Raw genomic sequence first — 16,745 nt, 5'->3', positions numbered from 1 at the left:
AATGATTGCTTGCTACCGTTAGAGTGTGTAAATCGCAAACATGAAAAATATTGATATTCATTGTTTGGTTTTTTATACTATCCCTAATTCAAATATCTCGATTCACAAAGAGAATAGTTCGTTAGGGCACCAACAATGGCATAAAAAGCATGTCACGAGCAAATAGATGTGTATTAACTCTTAATAATTGTGAAAAGGTATTTCAAAACAATCAAACAACCCATAAATGATTCTCTATTCCTAACACTTACAACATCGACTTCTCTCAGGACAAAATAAAATTTTGAACAAGGTATTGTTGATTTCAACTGATTTATTGGCAAGCCCTTCCAAGGGACTATTCATGCACCAGCTGTTCTGTAACTTACGTAGCGAAGGACTCAGAGAAGAGCTATTCGACCGGACTTGGAAACCAAAATTGTGCAGCCCGCTCTTGGTCATGACTCATGACTAGCTAGGACACTTTGTGCGAGATTTTTATGTAGCTCATGAGCCTTTTCAGAGCTTTACCACTGTCAATGGCTTCTCTTGCCCGGTCAAGAGCAGTGTTGATATCTTCAGCTCCGCTGCAGCCTAATAAGTGGTCAACCATGGCTGCATTAAGAACTATTCGGTCATAGGCTGCCCCTTTCTCACCACCTAGTGCTGCCAAACCCAGCTCCAAGTTTTTCAGGACCTGATTCAGTTAGGACACAGTAAGTAAAAAACAATAACTATGCTAAAAGAAAATATGTCTCCTGCCAATAATTCCAGGTGATACACAGAAACACGGAGCACTAGCAAACTTAAATGTATAAGGGCCATGGTTTGTTGAAAATCAATGGGACATATATAATATGAACTGAAAATATGCAGCAACTTCACCTAAAAAAATAAAAAAAAGCAGCAACCACTGCCAGGGGGGGGGGGGAGGCTTACTGATCTATCAGTTCTTGGCGTTTCAGTGGATTCAAATCCAAGTTCTTGAGCATTCACAGTGACCCTGAAGCTCTCCCTAGAAACACCTGAAAGATACGTGAGAGAAGCTTAGACTGAGATCATTTTATAGTCACCTTCTTGGGCATTCACAACAAGCTATCTGGATTGTAGAATCAGTTGTGCTTATCAATGCCATTCATAAAACATCTTGTTTTATATGAATCTGCCAAGGTGTAGTACAAATCTGAAACGTTTGACATAACGCTAGCTTATGTAGCACAATTCCTTGCCACAGGAATGAGTGATATGTACCAGAAAAAAAAAACAAATGCCCTACCATCCAAGAATACAAGGCTACCTATAATCCATAAAATGAGTAAAAGATATTCAACTACCATCAGTTTCAGAGAAATTTATGATGTTTGGTGTCCGGAACCCCGAACAATGGTTCACCGGAAGTCCTTTTGACGCATGAGTTGATCTTTCCTTGGTTGTCATTGAAAGTGCACCTTCCTCACCCTACATGTGCAACATACATTTTGTCATAGCAGGGGTAACAGTCAATAAAATTGAGAAAAATAATATTATTACACTATCAGATTTGCATTCTGACAAGAACAAAAGGGCATAAGCAGTATTGGTTCCAAAAATTCAGCAGAAGGTCCTATCCATGCAATTGAGATATCACACTCCATGATTTTAATTCAAGACGGCCAAGTCTACCAAAAAGTTCTTAAAAAGAGGCACCAAAATAAAACCATTGAACTTACCTTTACAACTAGTCCAGCATGAACAGTTCGCCTTCTCATAAGCATAAGCAATGGATCTTCATAGCCCTCATGATAAAATCCTGCAACCATTGATTCTCTTCCCCGTGCCTAGCAATAAAAATAAGACCAATAAACCTTTTCACAATGAACAGTAGAATTCAAGTGAATCATGTACTGATACATGGCCACGAAGCATTTTATGATTTTGTAACAGAAATACACATCAAAAGGAGTAGGAATATGCCATTTCTCATCCAAATTTAAAAGGAACGAACAGGCACTCCCATAAAGTAGTAGACAACAGATTACTTGTGTCCAATGTCTTTAATGGTGCAGATTTGCATTATTACAAGAAATAACTCCAGTCATCTTGACTATAATTAAAACAGTTCATGAGAAAAAAATGTGTATAAAATACCCTCTTGTAAAAGTACTTTGAAAACCTAAGCTCATAAACTGCCAGATATTTAATTATCAAAAGGAAACAGTAGATTTCCTGAACCTTTAAGTCAGTAGTTTATCGAAGATCTGTCATCTTATAATCAATTCTGTGCATGGTATTCATAAGCACAAAGGATGCTAGAACATAAATATAGCATGCTACAGATGATAGAGCAATTCTATCATAGGAATGCTCTTATGCTATTTGTTCTTACAAAAAAAATGTCGCAAGTAGTTGAGAAGAGTAACTCACTCTCACAAATTGTTGAACTTTCTCAGAGGTAGCCAATGGTGGTCGTTTCTTAATATGCTCCCTGAGCCCAATAATTGAATGCCTGCAAGAATATTGGGTCAAAAAATGCCTCTTCGTGAAATACAACTTTTCTTATATGTTCAAATACTCTTGATGAAGATTTGATGATTAAAAATTAAGGATTTGCTAGAAATATGGTATATCCTGATGATGGAGTATCATCGTACATGTATCCGTTACCTTGTACGGTAGGTTTAATAACTAACATGAGGTAAATAAGGCATGTGCGAATATTCCAGATAGTTCACCGTGTTCCACATGGAAATTATCCTCGGATCAGGAAATAATCCTCCAGATAACACAATCCGTGAAGGTTACACTCTAGACTCCGAGTACGGTATGCCTCCCCAACCCAACTATATAAGGAAGGGAGAGGGTCGGACATGCAAGACAGAGAAAATAGACAAGCGCTATAGAGCCAAACAGAAGCAATATGAGGTTGGATAGAAGCATAAACAACTCATTGGGATCCACAGCAGATTCAAGCCACGATCAAATTCATCCAACCAGAGCTTCAGGATTTAGAACACGAGAGAACTTGCCGAGATTCATAGGAGTAGATCTAGACGCATCCCCATTATAATTGTCTTCTCCTGAGATTAATCAAGGCAACACATGATGTAGGACTATTATCCTAAGGGAGGCTCGAACCTATATAAAATCTCATGACCTCTTCGATATGCATGGTTGATGAACATGTATCCCTACTTTAAATAAGTATTTGCATAATCAACTTTACTAATCGTTGACAACTCTATTCTGGCATGAAGCCAAATAAAAAGTAGTAATTCAAATTTGCAAATATATGTATACGCTTCATGCAATTTCTAATAAGAAAAGCTAGTGAGTCCATCCTGAACACAATATCTGCAGGAATATGGTAGAAATGCCTCTCTGGTCGTTGGAGCATAAAGTTATCAAGGAAACGCCAAACTTACAATGGTGGACAAGCTTCCTGGAGATTCAAATATGCAAATCCAGCGTTCTCATCCTTAAAGCCAGAAAAAAGCCATCAGATGCAGTCAGCAGTGGAAAGAAAAGGTTGAAGGAAAAGTAGGCAGAAGGCATCGAACTCCTAACACACCTCCAACAGTGTTTTGGCCTGAGTTGGAGACAAGTGTGTGTTTGCACCCATGAATTTAAGCATCTGCCCTTCTGTTATGCCACCCTGAAAATCTTGATCATTAAGTAATACAAATGGTTTTCAAAAAGTAAATGATAGACAAATCCATCGCCGAACCACAAGATAAATATTACTAAAAATACTCTTAGAGATGTTTATTGTTGCTGGATCTGTTTCATAGACTACTGACCTTGGGTGGCATCCATTCAACACCGTGGAGGAGGCAAGACTCATCATAGCAGGCTCGAACAGCTGCAACAAATAAAGTACTCCTAAAAAAGCGTGTATTTCCATCATATGGTTCACCATAGTGTGTCAAGGACTTGACGTCAGCAACTGGAGGAGGGCCTGATAAGAAGTGTTAATGACACCATTGATTTCTCTATTCAGTTTAAGAATCCACTTGATGTTACCTAGTTCATCATCGAAGGCTAGACAATACCCTTTGAGCTCACGATCAGTTTCTCTATTCATCCGCTGTCCAATTAAAAATGCTGCTAGCAGTGCTTCACTAACCACTGTTAAATTTGCACTCGATCCAACTGGTAGAATATCCTTTAGTACACATTGAACCTCCTCATAACCTAAATGGCCACCAGCAAGCACCTCCCTCAAAGCACCAACAAGTCTCATCTCTCCTGTGCCTTGACCAACATACCGAGGTCCTGTTAAACCATTTGCACCCATGATTGTTCCTTCAGGATCAGCTATAAACTTCACCTCAGGAGGAAGAACTTGCAAAAGGCGTGGCCAAAATATGGCCATGGCGCGTCGCTCGCCCTCACTCCATTGGGTGGCTTCTGGAAAAGAATTAGCTCTTATTGTCATGCCAGCAAAGAATGCACCCAGCTGTGCATTGGACACTGGCTCATCTTTGAGTTCTCCCATTGCTACACAAAGATTTTGCAAAGAAATGCAATGTAAGTCCTCATGAAAGGCAAGTAAAATAAACAAAGCAGACCTACTGAAAGCATGCCACTCAAATCAAAACCAACCAACCAATAGGAAAAGAATTCACTAATCTCATATTCCTCCAAATCGTTAATTGCTGCCTAAATAAGTAACTCACAAAACCAGCACATGACATGAAAAAACACACATTAATTGATTAACCTGAGGCTAAGTTCTCACTTTATGAGGTAAATAGAAAGAACTTTACTTTATAATACCTAGTACCTATCCAGTGCATAAGAAAAATGCAGATTCAGATGAGGATTAGTATATAGGATAAGACTGTGTACTGGTGCCAAGCTATGGTGCACACATAATCAAGAAACAAATCTAGAGTTACCGATGCAAGTTTGACATGCCTTAACCTTTTAGCTCCCATATCAAGGTGATTAGTGTTGCAGCAGGAATGTATTGGCCCTTCAACAAAATAAAACTTGTTTCATGAGATCAAGATAACACTGAAAGCATAAATACCAAGTTGCCAGCACCCAACCGCATGATTTTAAGTTTTAACACAATAAACAGTTAAAATTCAACCAACACTATCAACAGTCTGAGGAAGATGTAAAGCCATAACTACCTCAAGTGCGACACAAGACAACCAAGTTACGAAGGAGCAAAGAGTGTTTCTTCTGGATCAGTTACCTTACTGTTTAGTATTTACACGTACACAACCGCAAGGCAGTAAATGTCGGATCCGGATCCCCTGACATCGATGTCAAGGTTACTTCGTCGCTGACGTCAGGGGATCCTCGTCCGTAAATGTCATACGGCTCAAATTCTAAAACGAGTCTAAAATGAGTCTAAGACAAATAACAATCATCGGGATTGCATCAAGCTTCTAAATCTGCAGTCAATCACCATTCACCAGAATGACACAAAAATTAAGCAGCTACATTTGTAAGCATAAACAGCTCGTTTACAAGCAGCCCGCGCTATTTCTCGAGTTATCTCCTAGCAGGTACATCGTCTATACTATCAAAATCACTGCACTAAGCTCTCACTTCCCGCACGAATGGCGGTAACGAAACAGGATCCAATCAAGAACTCCCCAAACCAAAGCAGCAAGCACTCACTATCCCACGCAAACACAAGAGGCCACGGCCGACGACTAGGATGAGCCGAATGGACTCACCGGAGCGGAGGATGGTGTCGAGGACGCGCATGGTGTGCTCCTCCCCGAGCGGGCGCGTCTGCCCGGGCCCCGTGCACACCCGCGCCTGCGCCTCCAGCACCGTCGCGTTCGGCCGCGGCAGCCCCGCCGGCCGGTATGAGTCCGAGACCGACGGGTTTCGCCCCCCGCCCTCCTCCAGAACCGCCACCCCCGTCTCCTCCATCCACGACGGAGCCGCCGACGCCACCACCCCTCCCCGCCGGCATCTGCGCCCGCCTACCAGCGCCGCCGCGCCGAGCCGCCTCGGCGCCAGCGAGACTCGGGGCCTCGCGCCCAGGCTCGGGCCCGGAAGCTGCGGCCTCAGGAGAGAATTCATTGCGAGCCAAGGTCAAAGGCGAGCAGGGAGACGGAGACGACGACCACTACAGTTATTTGAGTGATCGTATATGATTAGACATTTTACTTCCGTAGATAAAATCTCTAAGAGCCACGGACTTGAATTCCAATTTTTACTCATAGACATATACCCGGATTTAAAATTAAACTTAAAAGGTACAATGAGATGAGTTTGAAATCGACATACTCACACCCGTTTTGCCTATAAATCTACTCCACATATCTAATATGTTGACCCATTTCATTTTTATATATAACCTATATACTTCCTTAGGATTTATGTTCCTACATTCTAGCTTAGCGCCCCAACTCTCAACCATAGAAAAATGACTGTAAATAATACAACAGAATAACTATCTTTTCATCATCATTTTTTGGGTCTTGGTGAGCTGCATCTTACATATTTATAGTCAAAGCAAATTGAATTAAGTCACTAACTCACTCTTAATTAGGATGTGAAGGCGATCTCAAATCATATATTCATATGGTTGTCTTGAAAGTGTTTTTTCTTAGATTATAAGGGCAAATCCTTTATATTTGAATTTTTTTAGCTTCTGTTGTTCTATTTGTCATTGTCCTAAGTACCTAATGAGTGATAAAACCAAGCTGAAAGCAATTTCAAAGAAAAAAATTATGATTATGGTAAGAAATTTTGCAAAATAGAGAACAACACATGTGTAATTGTACAAAACAGAAAAATGGTTGGTGATTTTGTTACAATGCTAAGTTGAATGTCTTTATTTGCGAGTACATGAGTGTACTTGTAGCTATGTGATACACGAGGTGGTGGTGCGGGTTTCGGTTTTTACCCGAGGTAGGTAATAGGTGGAGGCGCGGGTTTGAAAATTAGCTTATAAATACGGGTTTGTATAGCTTCTACATACGGGTATTATATCTTGTTATCATATCTAATTGATATTATAATTGATTGCTCGTATGAAGAAGATTTTATAACACTAATAAGTGAGTCGTCTATATAAACGGATATAGGAGCTAGGTTACAGAAGAAAGCTCGAAATCCCTCACAATTCGGACATACATTTATATCCGTCAGACTAAACTAAAATAATATATATAAATGATTGAATATATTTCTGTTTTAAAATTATACGTATTTACGGGACAAGATCCTGACAACCAATCAACACCTAAGGCCCTGCTTGTTTGTCCCAAAATTGTATATTCTGGATTGTGGACTCTGCAAACAAACAGCTAGATTCTGAAAGTAAATTCTGCAAATATATAACTAAATTATAATATAATATATAATCCACTCAAAATAAGCTTTTACGATTCATAATCTAAGATTCAGAATCAGGGAAACAACAGGGCCTAGGTCCTAGCCACGGAGGAAGAACCGAAGCGGGCTGGACCGGGCCCACCGCGCACCGGGGGAATGGGCCCACGGTCCCGGCGGATCTCCGCACGCTTTGATATCCGTGCGAGGGTCACGCGAAGTCCGGTGGCATCGGACGGCGAGGAGCAGCGAAGGAGCACCAGCAAAGCGCAGAGCCAGCGCCGCCCCCGTTTCTCCTCCTCCCATCCCCATCTCTCTCTCGCTCTCCTCTCGCGGAGATCGAAGAGAAGCGGAGGCTCCTGCCCTAGCGCCGCCGCATCAGCCATGGCGCTAGCCGCTCGCCTCGTCTCCCGCTCCCGTCAGGTTCGTTCTCTGGCTCGCCTCCCTCTGCGTCGCGTCACCAGAAAACCCTAGCTGGGTTCCCCGGTTGATCTGATCCGGTGGCTTCTGGCTCTCGGCGTGCGCGCGTTCGCCATCCGCGTGGTTGCGTTCACTTGGGATCTTCGTGTTTCCATGTAGAGTTCGTTGGCAGCATCGATCGAAATGGACAATGGTTGTGGATGTTCGAGTCCGATTCATTTGTTTCGGCTCGGTACTTTGTTGCTTTGATTGATTGGATGGGACTGTAGTGGGAGCGTATCGATTAGGAGGGTAGAATGTTCGAGGTGTTAGCTGAATTGGGAATTGGAGGCGGCGAAGAGACGAGACGAGGCAGTGTCTTGTGTACAACAACTCCAGATTCTTTCAGTCCCAATGCAATTTCCCATTTTGACATTTTCGTAGATCTAGCATCACATGAAACCACGTTTGGTACCCATCGCTTAGCTAGCTCTGAGCATGCAGAATCCCTCGGATTGAATGTATCCTGTCCATACAAATGTTATTAATCCTACATGTCTTCTGAATTTCTATTGCCTTTGAGCTCTGTATATGTTATGCGGTTAGTGGCTTGTTGAAATTGACATGATAACAACTAGCAAGCATGTTAACTTCTACTTGTGAATATATCGCTTCGTTGATCCTACATGTTGTTCCGTTTTGTCATTGTAATCTAGTAAAATATAAGACTATGGAGTTATTAGTTTATTTTCTGTGAATGCACCCATGGTCAATGAGATTCCACTGTGGAGCTTTTTAGTTTTAGCATGGTCTGTTTCTGCCACTTCCCATACTTCCAGCTATGTTTATGATACTCAGTTCATTTGTTGATGCTCCTGCAGCTATATTCTGCTCAGGCTGCTTTTGTGAATGGAGGTGCTAATCAAGTTCGTTCCTATGCCAAGGATGCAGCTCCGGCTGACCGTCCTGTCAGTGGAGACGGTATGTCTCACATTTTTGCTGTTTGTGTATAAATTAGCTTTTTTACGGGTTAAGAAACTTTCTTCATCATAAATGTTTCGCAGCAATGTGTTATATACTTGAACAATAACTGCTTAATGCATGTGTAATTCTCATAAAGCTGTAAATCATAACAAACCCATCTTGAACTATTTTGTTGTAAGATGATCGTATAGAGCAGCAGAAAAAATGTTTTTGGTACTGTATCCTCTCGAGTTAACACTATGAGCAGAGTAAATCATTTTATTGAATATTCCTGTCATGACTAAGCTGTGCCTTCAATGCTGGATCATTCACTTTGTGCTTTTCCATGAAGATGTGATGTATGCTGTCGATTTGAATTTCTGTTGGCATTCATAACGTTAGAGTCTATTTTGGATAATGGGTTCTTTTGTTAGTTATAGGGAAACTGTTCAGAGCAATGCTTTTTATGTGTTGCATACTTCTCTTAAGAGGTGTTTAATTTTTATAGTCCTAACTTTATTCCTTTTCTATGTTATCAAGACCTGCTGAAGGGCATATTCTTTGAGGTAAAGAAGAAGTTTGAGACGGCCCTTGGTGTCCTGAAAAAGGAAAAGATCACAATCGATCCAGATGACCCAGCGGCAGTTTCTCGCTATGCCCAAGTTATGAAGACTGTAAGGGAAAAGTAAGACAATTTGTATGACTATACATGTATTCCATGGTCATAAGCTTACCACTGTATTTCCTTCATTTTTACTTTACTATTGTGTTTTGTTTTGACAAAATTTTCCGGATGTGGTGATAGTTGGTAATTCAAGAGTTTCTAAAAGTTTTATTCAGCGAACACTATAGTGTACTATTGCAATATCAGTGAAACAAAGCATTTTAATTTCAGGATTACTTCCTAATGATGAGGTTTTGCCTGTGCACCTATCTGCGACTTTGGTTGATGTTGGTCTGTTATTTTGTGCTTGATCTGTTTGAAATCACATTTGTAAAATGAATTCGAGCATAAATCTGATACTTAAAATAAGCATTCACTTTATTTTGTGTAAATTCATTTAAGCTCATTGTTACTGACCTGATTATGCTCCTATTGGTAAATGCAGGGCAGATCTTCTTTCTGATTCTCAAAGAATTAAATATACTATTGATACCTTTACCAAGGGAATCCCTGATGCGCGGACTTACCTGAATACTCTTCAGGAGATCAGAACAAAGTACATTTATTTCCATTATTGCATAATATTTATTTATGCTTTCCAATATGCTTAATGCTGCTGCTTGATTTTTTTTTTTTTGGTGAAATCTACATGTTTTTGCATCTCATGCATATACCTTGATAAGTTTTCCTTGTCTTTTCTCTAGTCTACCCCAGCTTGCTTGGGACAAAAGGCTTTCTTCTTGATGTTAAATCTGCATGCTCTTTCATTTTAATGAGATGATACACATAGGCTAAATACAGTTTCTTTTCTTATTCATTTCTTCTCTTGCATGTACTCGTACTTTAAAAAAAAAAAGAGAAAGTGTTACACTTCTTAGGTACGGAATAGCAGTTTACTTTGGCACATCTTACAACATTTTATCACTGATTGCTTGTGTAACTATTTCTTTTCTTATTGTGTTCTATGATACAGGAGTGGCCTTATAGATCATCTTGGTATCGAGCCTCTGATGATGGAAGCTCTTGAGAAGATTGAAAAGGATATTAAGAAGCCACTTTTGAGGAGTGACAAGAAGAATATGGCTATCCTCTTGGCAGAGTTCGACAAGATAAACAAAAAGTATGCCAAGATCTGTATCCTCATCTCAATAGCGTATTTTTATTTAACAAGATTGTTAATCTGAGTACTGGAGATTTTAATCGCTAACTCGCTCAAGATTCATCTTTGCTTATACTGATTATTGGAGGCTCTGGATAGTCCGCAGTTGAATACTTGACCACAATGCACGCCATGACCCGAATGGCTCTTCATGTAACAACGGAGACATCTTATAACATTTAAATCTCTCACAAAGAATGCGTAAATTGTCTGGTCAATCTGTTAGGATTGTCTGGTTTCATATTGCAAAGACCACGGTTTGGCATGGCCCACTGTTACTTGTATTTAAGTATAGGCAATCCTGATCGGTTGTTGGGATTTGTTGGTCTAGGGCTTGTTTCTTAGGCAGAGATTAAGCCTGATCCACACCTGTGCAAAACAAAGCTCATATAGGGGACCTTTTTGTTTGCATTTTGCTGTGCACCCTTTACCTGTCATATGTCATTATAGTTCATGTCATTCACATGTTTTTATTTTGCTTCTTCTTGAAATAGCCTTGGCATCCGGAGGGAGGATCTTCCCAAGATTGAGGAAGAGCTTGAAATGGAAATTGCCAAAAGTGAGCTGACGGAACTTAAGAAGGAATGTATTGAAGCAATGGAGACTCAACTAAAGAGGTACATCTCTTAACTGATAGACTAATAATCCATTATTTGCTTGAATGGTACCTCAAATGGCAGTTGTTATAAACCTCTGGAGACAACTTCCACCATAAAGCAATCAACACAGCTAGCAGACTGATATTTAGTTTATATACACTAGAGATTATAATCGGTGTGCATGTGTTATGTTGCGACACGCTGATGCGCTTTATTACCAGGGAGGAGTTTAAAGATGAGGAGATGCCTGATGTCAGGAAATTGGACATCAGAAACTTCCTGTAGGCTTGATTGACGACAATCCTCATGGCATTTCAAATCGTCCGATCCATCCATGATTTTCATTTTTGTTTTAAGGAGACCGGTGCTGTAAGCCACACCTCTTGAGTCAATTCTTGCTTTTTGTAATAAAAAATGCACCGGAGTACAAAGACAGTCAACTGTCGAGTTGGATTGCTTCTTGCCTCTGCTGCTCTGGTGGCCATAGCAACAATGAGTTATAATACATGAACCAGATTATGGTACGAGGCATTGAGATAATGATGATACTTGTTATTTGACCTTTATTTTCTGTTTAATGTCGCTTAAGAGATTAACTCTCGCATTTTAGGGCATAAACTGTTTCACTTTAAAATTTTGTTCTCTATTTGAGCGCGTTGTAAGAGAACTCTTTGCACTTTATTTGTCTTGTTTGCACTCCATCTCCATGTCTTTGTTTGCAAATAATCTTGTGCTGCCTCCGTTTGAATGAATAAAGAAAGAAAGAAAAGAAAGGAATGCGCCAACTATCTAGTAGATGCAGTTATGTGCAAATGTCCAGCCCAAGCTTTTGACCTGGGAGCAACTCAGATCCAGCCCAGTTCAAACCCCCAGTATGTGGACCTTCACATCAAAAGGGTTAGGACACTGAGATGGAGACTGTAAATTTTGTTCTTCAAGAAGCGCTCCAATAAGCTACCATTCCAAGCAATGCTCGATTCAAGAAGCGCAAGCCTGAAGCCAACCGAGCAAACACTACTATTAAATGAACTCAATAAAGCAGCAAATCACATATCAGCCGGAAGGCCAGAACATCCAGTACAATGAGTTTTCTGAGAGCCGCATATTGTATTAAATAAGAGAAAGTCTGACGAGTTGAGTTGTTCAGTTAAGTGAGAAAAAATCATGTAAAAATCATAGCAGATAGATTAACTATCTAATTAAACTAGACCTAGAGTACTGTAAAGACGATCTCAACACTTGACCAACTGTCTAGCTACACTAGGCCTGATAATCTAGGACAATGAGTGAGCATATGAAATATCACTAGTAAATTAGGGTGTGTTTGGTTGGTAAGGATGAGGTTAGATGAGAGATAGACCATCCACATTTTTGAGATGTTTAGTTGAAGGGCGGGTGGATGCGACTATCTGACTTTTGAGAATATTCTTCAAATATGTTGGATGAAGTGATCCATTCATTTTGGCCATATGAGCCCATCCATCTTGGCTAATCACAATCATTAATAAAATAATTAGTGATAATTAGCATGTTGTATTGCTAATTAGTATTTATTACTATGAGATTATGATGGTTAAGTATTAGCGTGTTTATTAATGCATCATTGTGTGTCGATTAGAGTACGATCAGTAGTAATTAGCATATTTTGTTGTTAATTAGTAATTACTACGATAAGATTAACATTGATAAGCTTTAAGTACGTGTTGATCATTGTATGGTTAACTATTATTATTTAAAATTAAGAGATATAATTTAGTTATTACTCTCATCTTATCCACTATTATTCGTTAAAAAACTAACCCATCTTATCCATCCAATCAAACATATAACTTAAATAAATATATTAAAAAACAGAGACGATGTATCCTATCTATCATTGCCATCCAACCAAATGCATACTATTGGAGGCATCAGCTAGCCAGGTCCTTCCTGAACGGCATCGACTAGTGGGCGTCTGCCCACATCCACCTGTCCCTGAGCCCACTCCGACACTAGCACGTACGTGACCACCGTGTCCCTCCTGAGCGTCAGGTAGACGACAACGACGAGGTAGGTGGCCATGAGCGCGAAGACGAGCGCGTTGGCATACGTGAGGAGGTGGTTGTGCACCAGCTACTACTGCAAAAGGGCACATCAGTGCCGGTTGAAAAACGGCTCCACTACCGATTTTTCAACCAACACTTTTTACTCGGCACTGATACTTGACTAGTATCAGTGCCGGTTGTGCACACCATACAATTGTCATTTTCATGGAATAAAAAAGGGAAAAATTTGGCGGCGGTGGGAGCGGCATCCGAGCCGGCTCGAATGCCGCTCCCGCCGGGCAGTGCCGGCACACCTGCAAACGCGGTGGCTCGAAGGCCGCCGCCACAGCACATGCATAACACATCCCACTTGGCCGCCGCTTCCATTCGGCCGCTGCTCGGCCCCATGCCGCTGTTCCTCCTTGGACTCAGCCTCATATTGGGTAGAGCAACGCTAAAGCATGCCGTCGGTGTCGAGCTTCTTAGTGGCGGCCAGCAGAGACCAGCGGGGGAGGAAATGGTGGGCACGACGTGTTTTGTCGAGGGAACTAACTAAGAAGGGTCAATATGATGTACTGGCTCAATGGAAACACCTGTACAGAAGGAATTGGTAAGTAACTCACCGTGCTCCAAGGATTTGGGAGCGGACTCGAGCTCAATGTGGCTGGCTATGGCGAAGACAAACTGCTCTCTCTAGTTTGGCCGCAGGAGAGAAGATGAGAGTGGACGGAGCCTGCAAAGGAGTACCTGGAGGTCACAATACGGTAGATCTAGGCGAGAGAGAGGGCTCGGATCAGCCATAACTGGTTGTTTTGCTCTAGCTGAGATGGAAATAGGGATAGATGGGGGTGACAACGTGCTGCTCTGGGCAATGGGAAGGTCAGCAAATCGGTGGAATTTAATAGATAAGGGAGGGAGCAACTGAAGGAGAAAGAGATATATTTTATTTTGAAAAAATTAAACTTTAACCGTTGATTTTTTATAGTATGTTATCAATTGCTATACAATTAATATCATATTTTAAATAAAAATCTAGTAAAATAATTTTTGTATATTAAATATGTATATAATTTAATCAATTGTTAGTCAAAACTTATGAAGCTTTACTATTTTAAAATAAAACACGTCTTATATTTTTAAACGAACTAAGTAGTAGAAAAATTATGAGATTGTATGCAGTCTTACATAAATGCTGATCAAGCAGCAGCGATATGCGGCATTCAGTTAGTCCAGCACAGATCCGAGAAATGCTAGCTCTGATCGCGTGATCCCGGGTGCGGCGGATGGGATCAGGACTGAGTCTCAAGAAACCGTGGATGGAGATGGAGATGCAGTATGCATGGTCAAGAACAGCATGCATGGAGCATGTGGATCTGGATCTGAGAACACAAATTAAGGAGCGAAGTCTCTAGCCTCACCAGTTCCGTCACGGCCAACTGAAGTAAGTAACTGATTACACAGCAGGTTCGTCGAGCTCGTCGGCGGTCATATTTACCAGTTTCATCACGGCCAAATTTGCACATCCCTTAAACTACAGTTCTATGAAGATAATTCAAGGAGTTTCTCGAAGTAATTTTTTAAAAATTGCACATTCCTGTGATCTTGACACCACATAGATAGGCCTCACTTCTTGCTGGCAATCAAGCTACTTTACGGAATTTAAGTTTTATGAAAAGTAGAGTAGATTCTAGGAATTTTATTCATAGATAAATACGAACACTATTTTTTTTAAAAAAAAATACCACTTCTCATCCTCTAGGTGGGATATGAGCGAAGTGCCTCTCGGAGCGGAGACCGGGGGTGGCCCCTATGCTTGATGGAGTTTCACAAATCTCTCTAGATTTCTCGAAAATATTGCTAGAATAAGTTATAACAGACTATATTTTTTTATACATGTATGTAATGAGCAGCATATAAAAGATAAAGAACTTAGAGCTCAATAGCATACAAACTTATTTATCTATTATCTTGTTCCAAGTATTATATGTCTTTTTTTTCAAGAATAAATTCCAATATTAGATACTATCAAGTATAATTTACTATCCATGATTATTGTCACTACGACAGAACAACAAATTAATAACAAGTGGTAACCATCATTACCCATCACTCTTATTACATCAGTAATGATGAAATATTAGTGACGAGTTATAGTTGATACCTGTCATTAAAGTATGCCTACTATGGTCTAAGAAGACCTGTTGTCCGTCACTGTGATCGTCATTAGTGACGGATAGCTTTTCAACCCGTCTCAGGGACTTGGTTATTAGTGACGGGTGTATTTACCACCCGTCACTAGTTATCGAGTCATAGTGACGGATAGCTTTCCAACCTGTCTTAGGTACTCGATCATTAGTGACGGGTGGTAACTACAACCCATCACTATTGACAGAGTCATTTATGACATGTCTATTTACCACTCGTTACTAATGATCCAGATAGTAGTGACGGGTCTATTTACCATCCGTTACTAATAACCGAGTCCCACTAAGGGATTGAAAAGCTACCCGTCACTGGGACTCGATCATCAGTGACGGATGAATTTACCACTCGTCATTGGTGGCCTCTGTAGTGACGAGTGAAGTTTTCACCCGTCACTAATGGTCTCGTCCCCCAAATGGATTTACATGTTTTCTAACTACATCCTGAAGCAATGTTAGGATTTGACAACCATATTCTCCTGCAAATAAGACACATCCAGATACCCACATCAAAATCACTCAAAACATTCATGCCACACCATGCATTTCAAGATACCCACATTGTAGGGACCAAGTCACGAGATATGCACATATACATAATCAAAACGTACAACAGTACAAGTACACATCAAGATAACTATAAATTACATAAGTCAGGACACGAGCACATAAACCTACTACTTGGACCACACATCATTGAATTGTCCAAAATACATGGACAATTTGAAAGCATATTCTTATAAATATGACGAGTTGCTAAGTCATATTTATAATCAAACGCTCCCGAATGGGAGACATAGGTTATGCATGTACACTAAGGGGGACAATCCACATATATCAAGATCAGGGAGAAGGAGCAAAATTGTTGATTCCAAGTACTCAAACCCTAGAATCCACCATGCATATATGAGCAAGAGGAGGAGGAGAGGGGGAGGCAAACTTTCAAAGGACAGGGACAATCCCAACTTCAAATTACCGAGATTTGATTTGGACTCAACAGAATCACTAAAAAAATCACCCTTTTACTGAGCAGCCGACGAACAGATATTGTCTGGTCATGCTGCTTGGCGCAGAAAATAACAGTAAATATCAATAATTAGTGATGGGTTAGAAGGATACCCGTAACTAATGACTTCACATTAGTGATGAGTTGTAAGTAAACCCGTCACTAATGATTTTCATAATATATTAGTGACGGATGAAAACTAAGACCCGTTACTAATGACTTCTACAAAAAGATATCAACTTTTAGAATAGAGGCATATATGCAAACAAAAAGTACTTTAACAGATCCTATTCAACAGAATATACAATAACTTCGATGGACGACATCCTGAATCAATGTCAGGATTTGACAGTCGTCTTTACATTCAAGAACACAAATATAAATCCAGAAACTTCAATTTAGCTCAAGTTAGTCATACAATATAGTTATACATATATTACGTACTTATACAAATATCCATACATCAT

At 40.3% G+C, this 16,745-nt stretch overlaps 2 protein-coding genes across 2 annotated transcripts; one reads left to right on the top strand and one right to left on the bottom strand.

Annotated features, from left to right (window-relative positions):
• Positions 1-152: 152 nt before the first annotated feature.
• Positions 153-6,034, bottom strand: LOC133918304 (uncharacterized). Its single transcript, XM_062362116.1, has 10 exons — positions 5,652-6,034; positions 3,979-4,455; positions 3,756-3,913; positions 3,527-3,610; positions 3,381-3,433; positions 2,383-2,464; positions 1,689-1,796; positions 1,314-1,437; positions 919-1,004; positions 153-676 (listed from the first exon to the last, which is right to left on the bottom strand). Exons 1-10 carry the CDS (start codon positions 6,004-6,006, stop codon positions 455-457), a joined length of 1,749 nt encoding a protein of 582 aa, XP_062218100.1. The 5' UTR covers positions 6,007-6,034; the 3' UTR covers positions 153-454.
• A 1,473-nt stretch (positions 6,035-7,507) lies between these two features.
• LOC133918303 (probable ATP synthase 24 kDa subunit, mitochondrial) lies at positions 7,508-11,613 on the top strand. Its single transcript, XM_062362115.1, has 7 exons — positions 7,508-7,686; positions 8,544-8,643; positions 9,166-9,310; positions 9,735-9,845; positions 10,263-10,409; positions 10,943-11,065; positions 11,269-11,613. The coding sequence occupies exons 1-7, from the start codon at positions 7,648-7,650 to the stop codon at positions 11,330-11,332; spliced, it is 729 nt and encodes a 242-aa protein (XP_062218099.1). The 5' UTR covers positions 7,508-7,647; the 3' UTR covers positions 11,333-11,613.
• Positions 11,614-16,745: the final 5,132 nt, after the last annotated feature.

Source organism: Phragmites australis, chromosome 5, assembly GCF_958298935.1.
Source record: "Phragmites australis chromosome 5, lpPhrAust1.1, whole genome shotgun sequence".
Taxonomy (NCBI): Eukaryota; Viridiplantae; Streptophyta; class Magnoliopsida; order Poales; family Poaceae; genus Phragmites; species Phragmites australis.
This window is presented reverse-complemented; position numbering and strand designations above follow the sequence as displayed.

Excerpts from the sequence above, each read along its gene's own strand:
- LOC133918304 (XM_062362116.1), bottom strand. The coding sequence starts at position 6,006 with ATGAATTCTCTCCTGAGGCCGCAGCTTCCGGGCCCGAGCCTGGGCGCG. Across the intron at positions 3,611-3,755 it reads TTGAATGGATGCCACCCAAG|GGTGGCATAACAGAAGGGCA; the intron begins GTCAGTAGTCTA and ends CAAGATTTTCAG. Across the intron at positions 1,438-1,688 it reads ATGCTGGACTAGTTGTAAAG|GGTGAGGAAGGTGCACTTTC; the intron begins GTAAGTTCAATG and ends TTGCACATGTAG.
- LOC133918303 (XM_062362115.1), top strand. The coding sequence starts at position 7,648 with ATGGCGCTAGCCGCTCGCCTCGTCTCCCGCTCCCGTCAG. Across the intron at positions 8,644-9,165 it reads CCGTCCTGTCAGTGGAGACG|ACCTGCTGAAGGGCATATTC; the intron begins GTATGTCTCACA and ends TATGTTATCAAG. Across the intron at positions 10,410-10,942 it reads TTCGACAAGATAAACAAAAA|CCTTGGCATCCGGAGGGAGG; the intron begins GTATGCCAAGAT and ends TTCTTGAAATAG.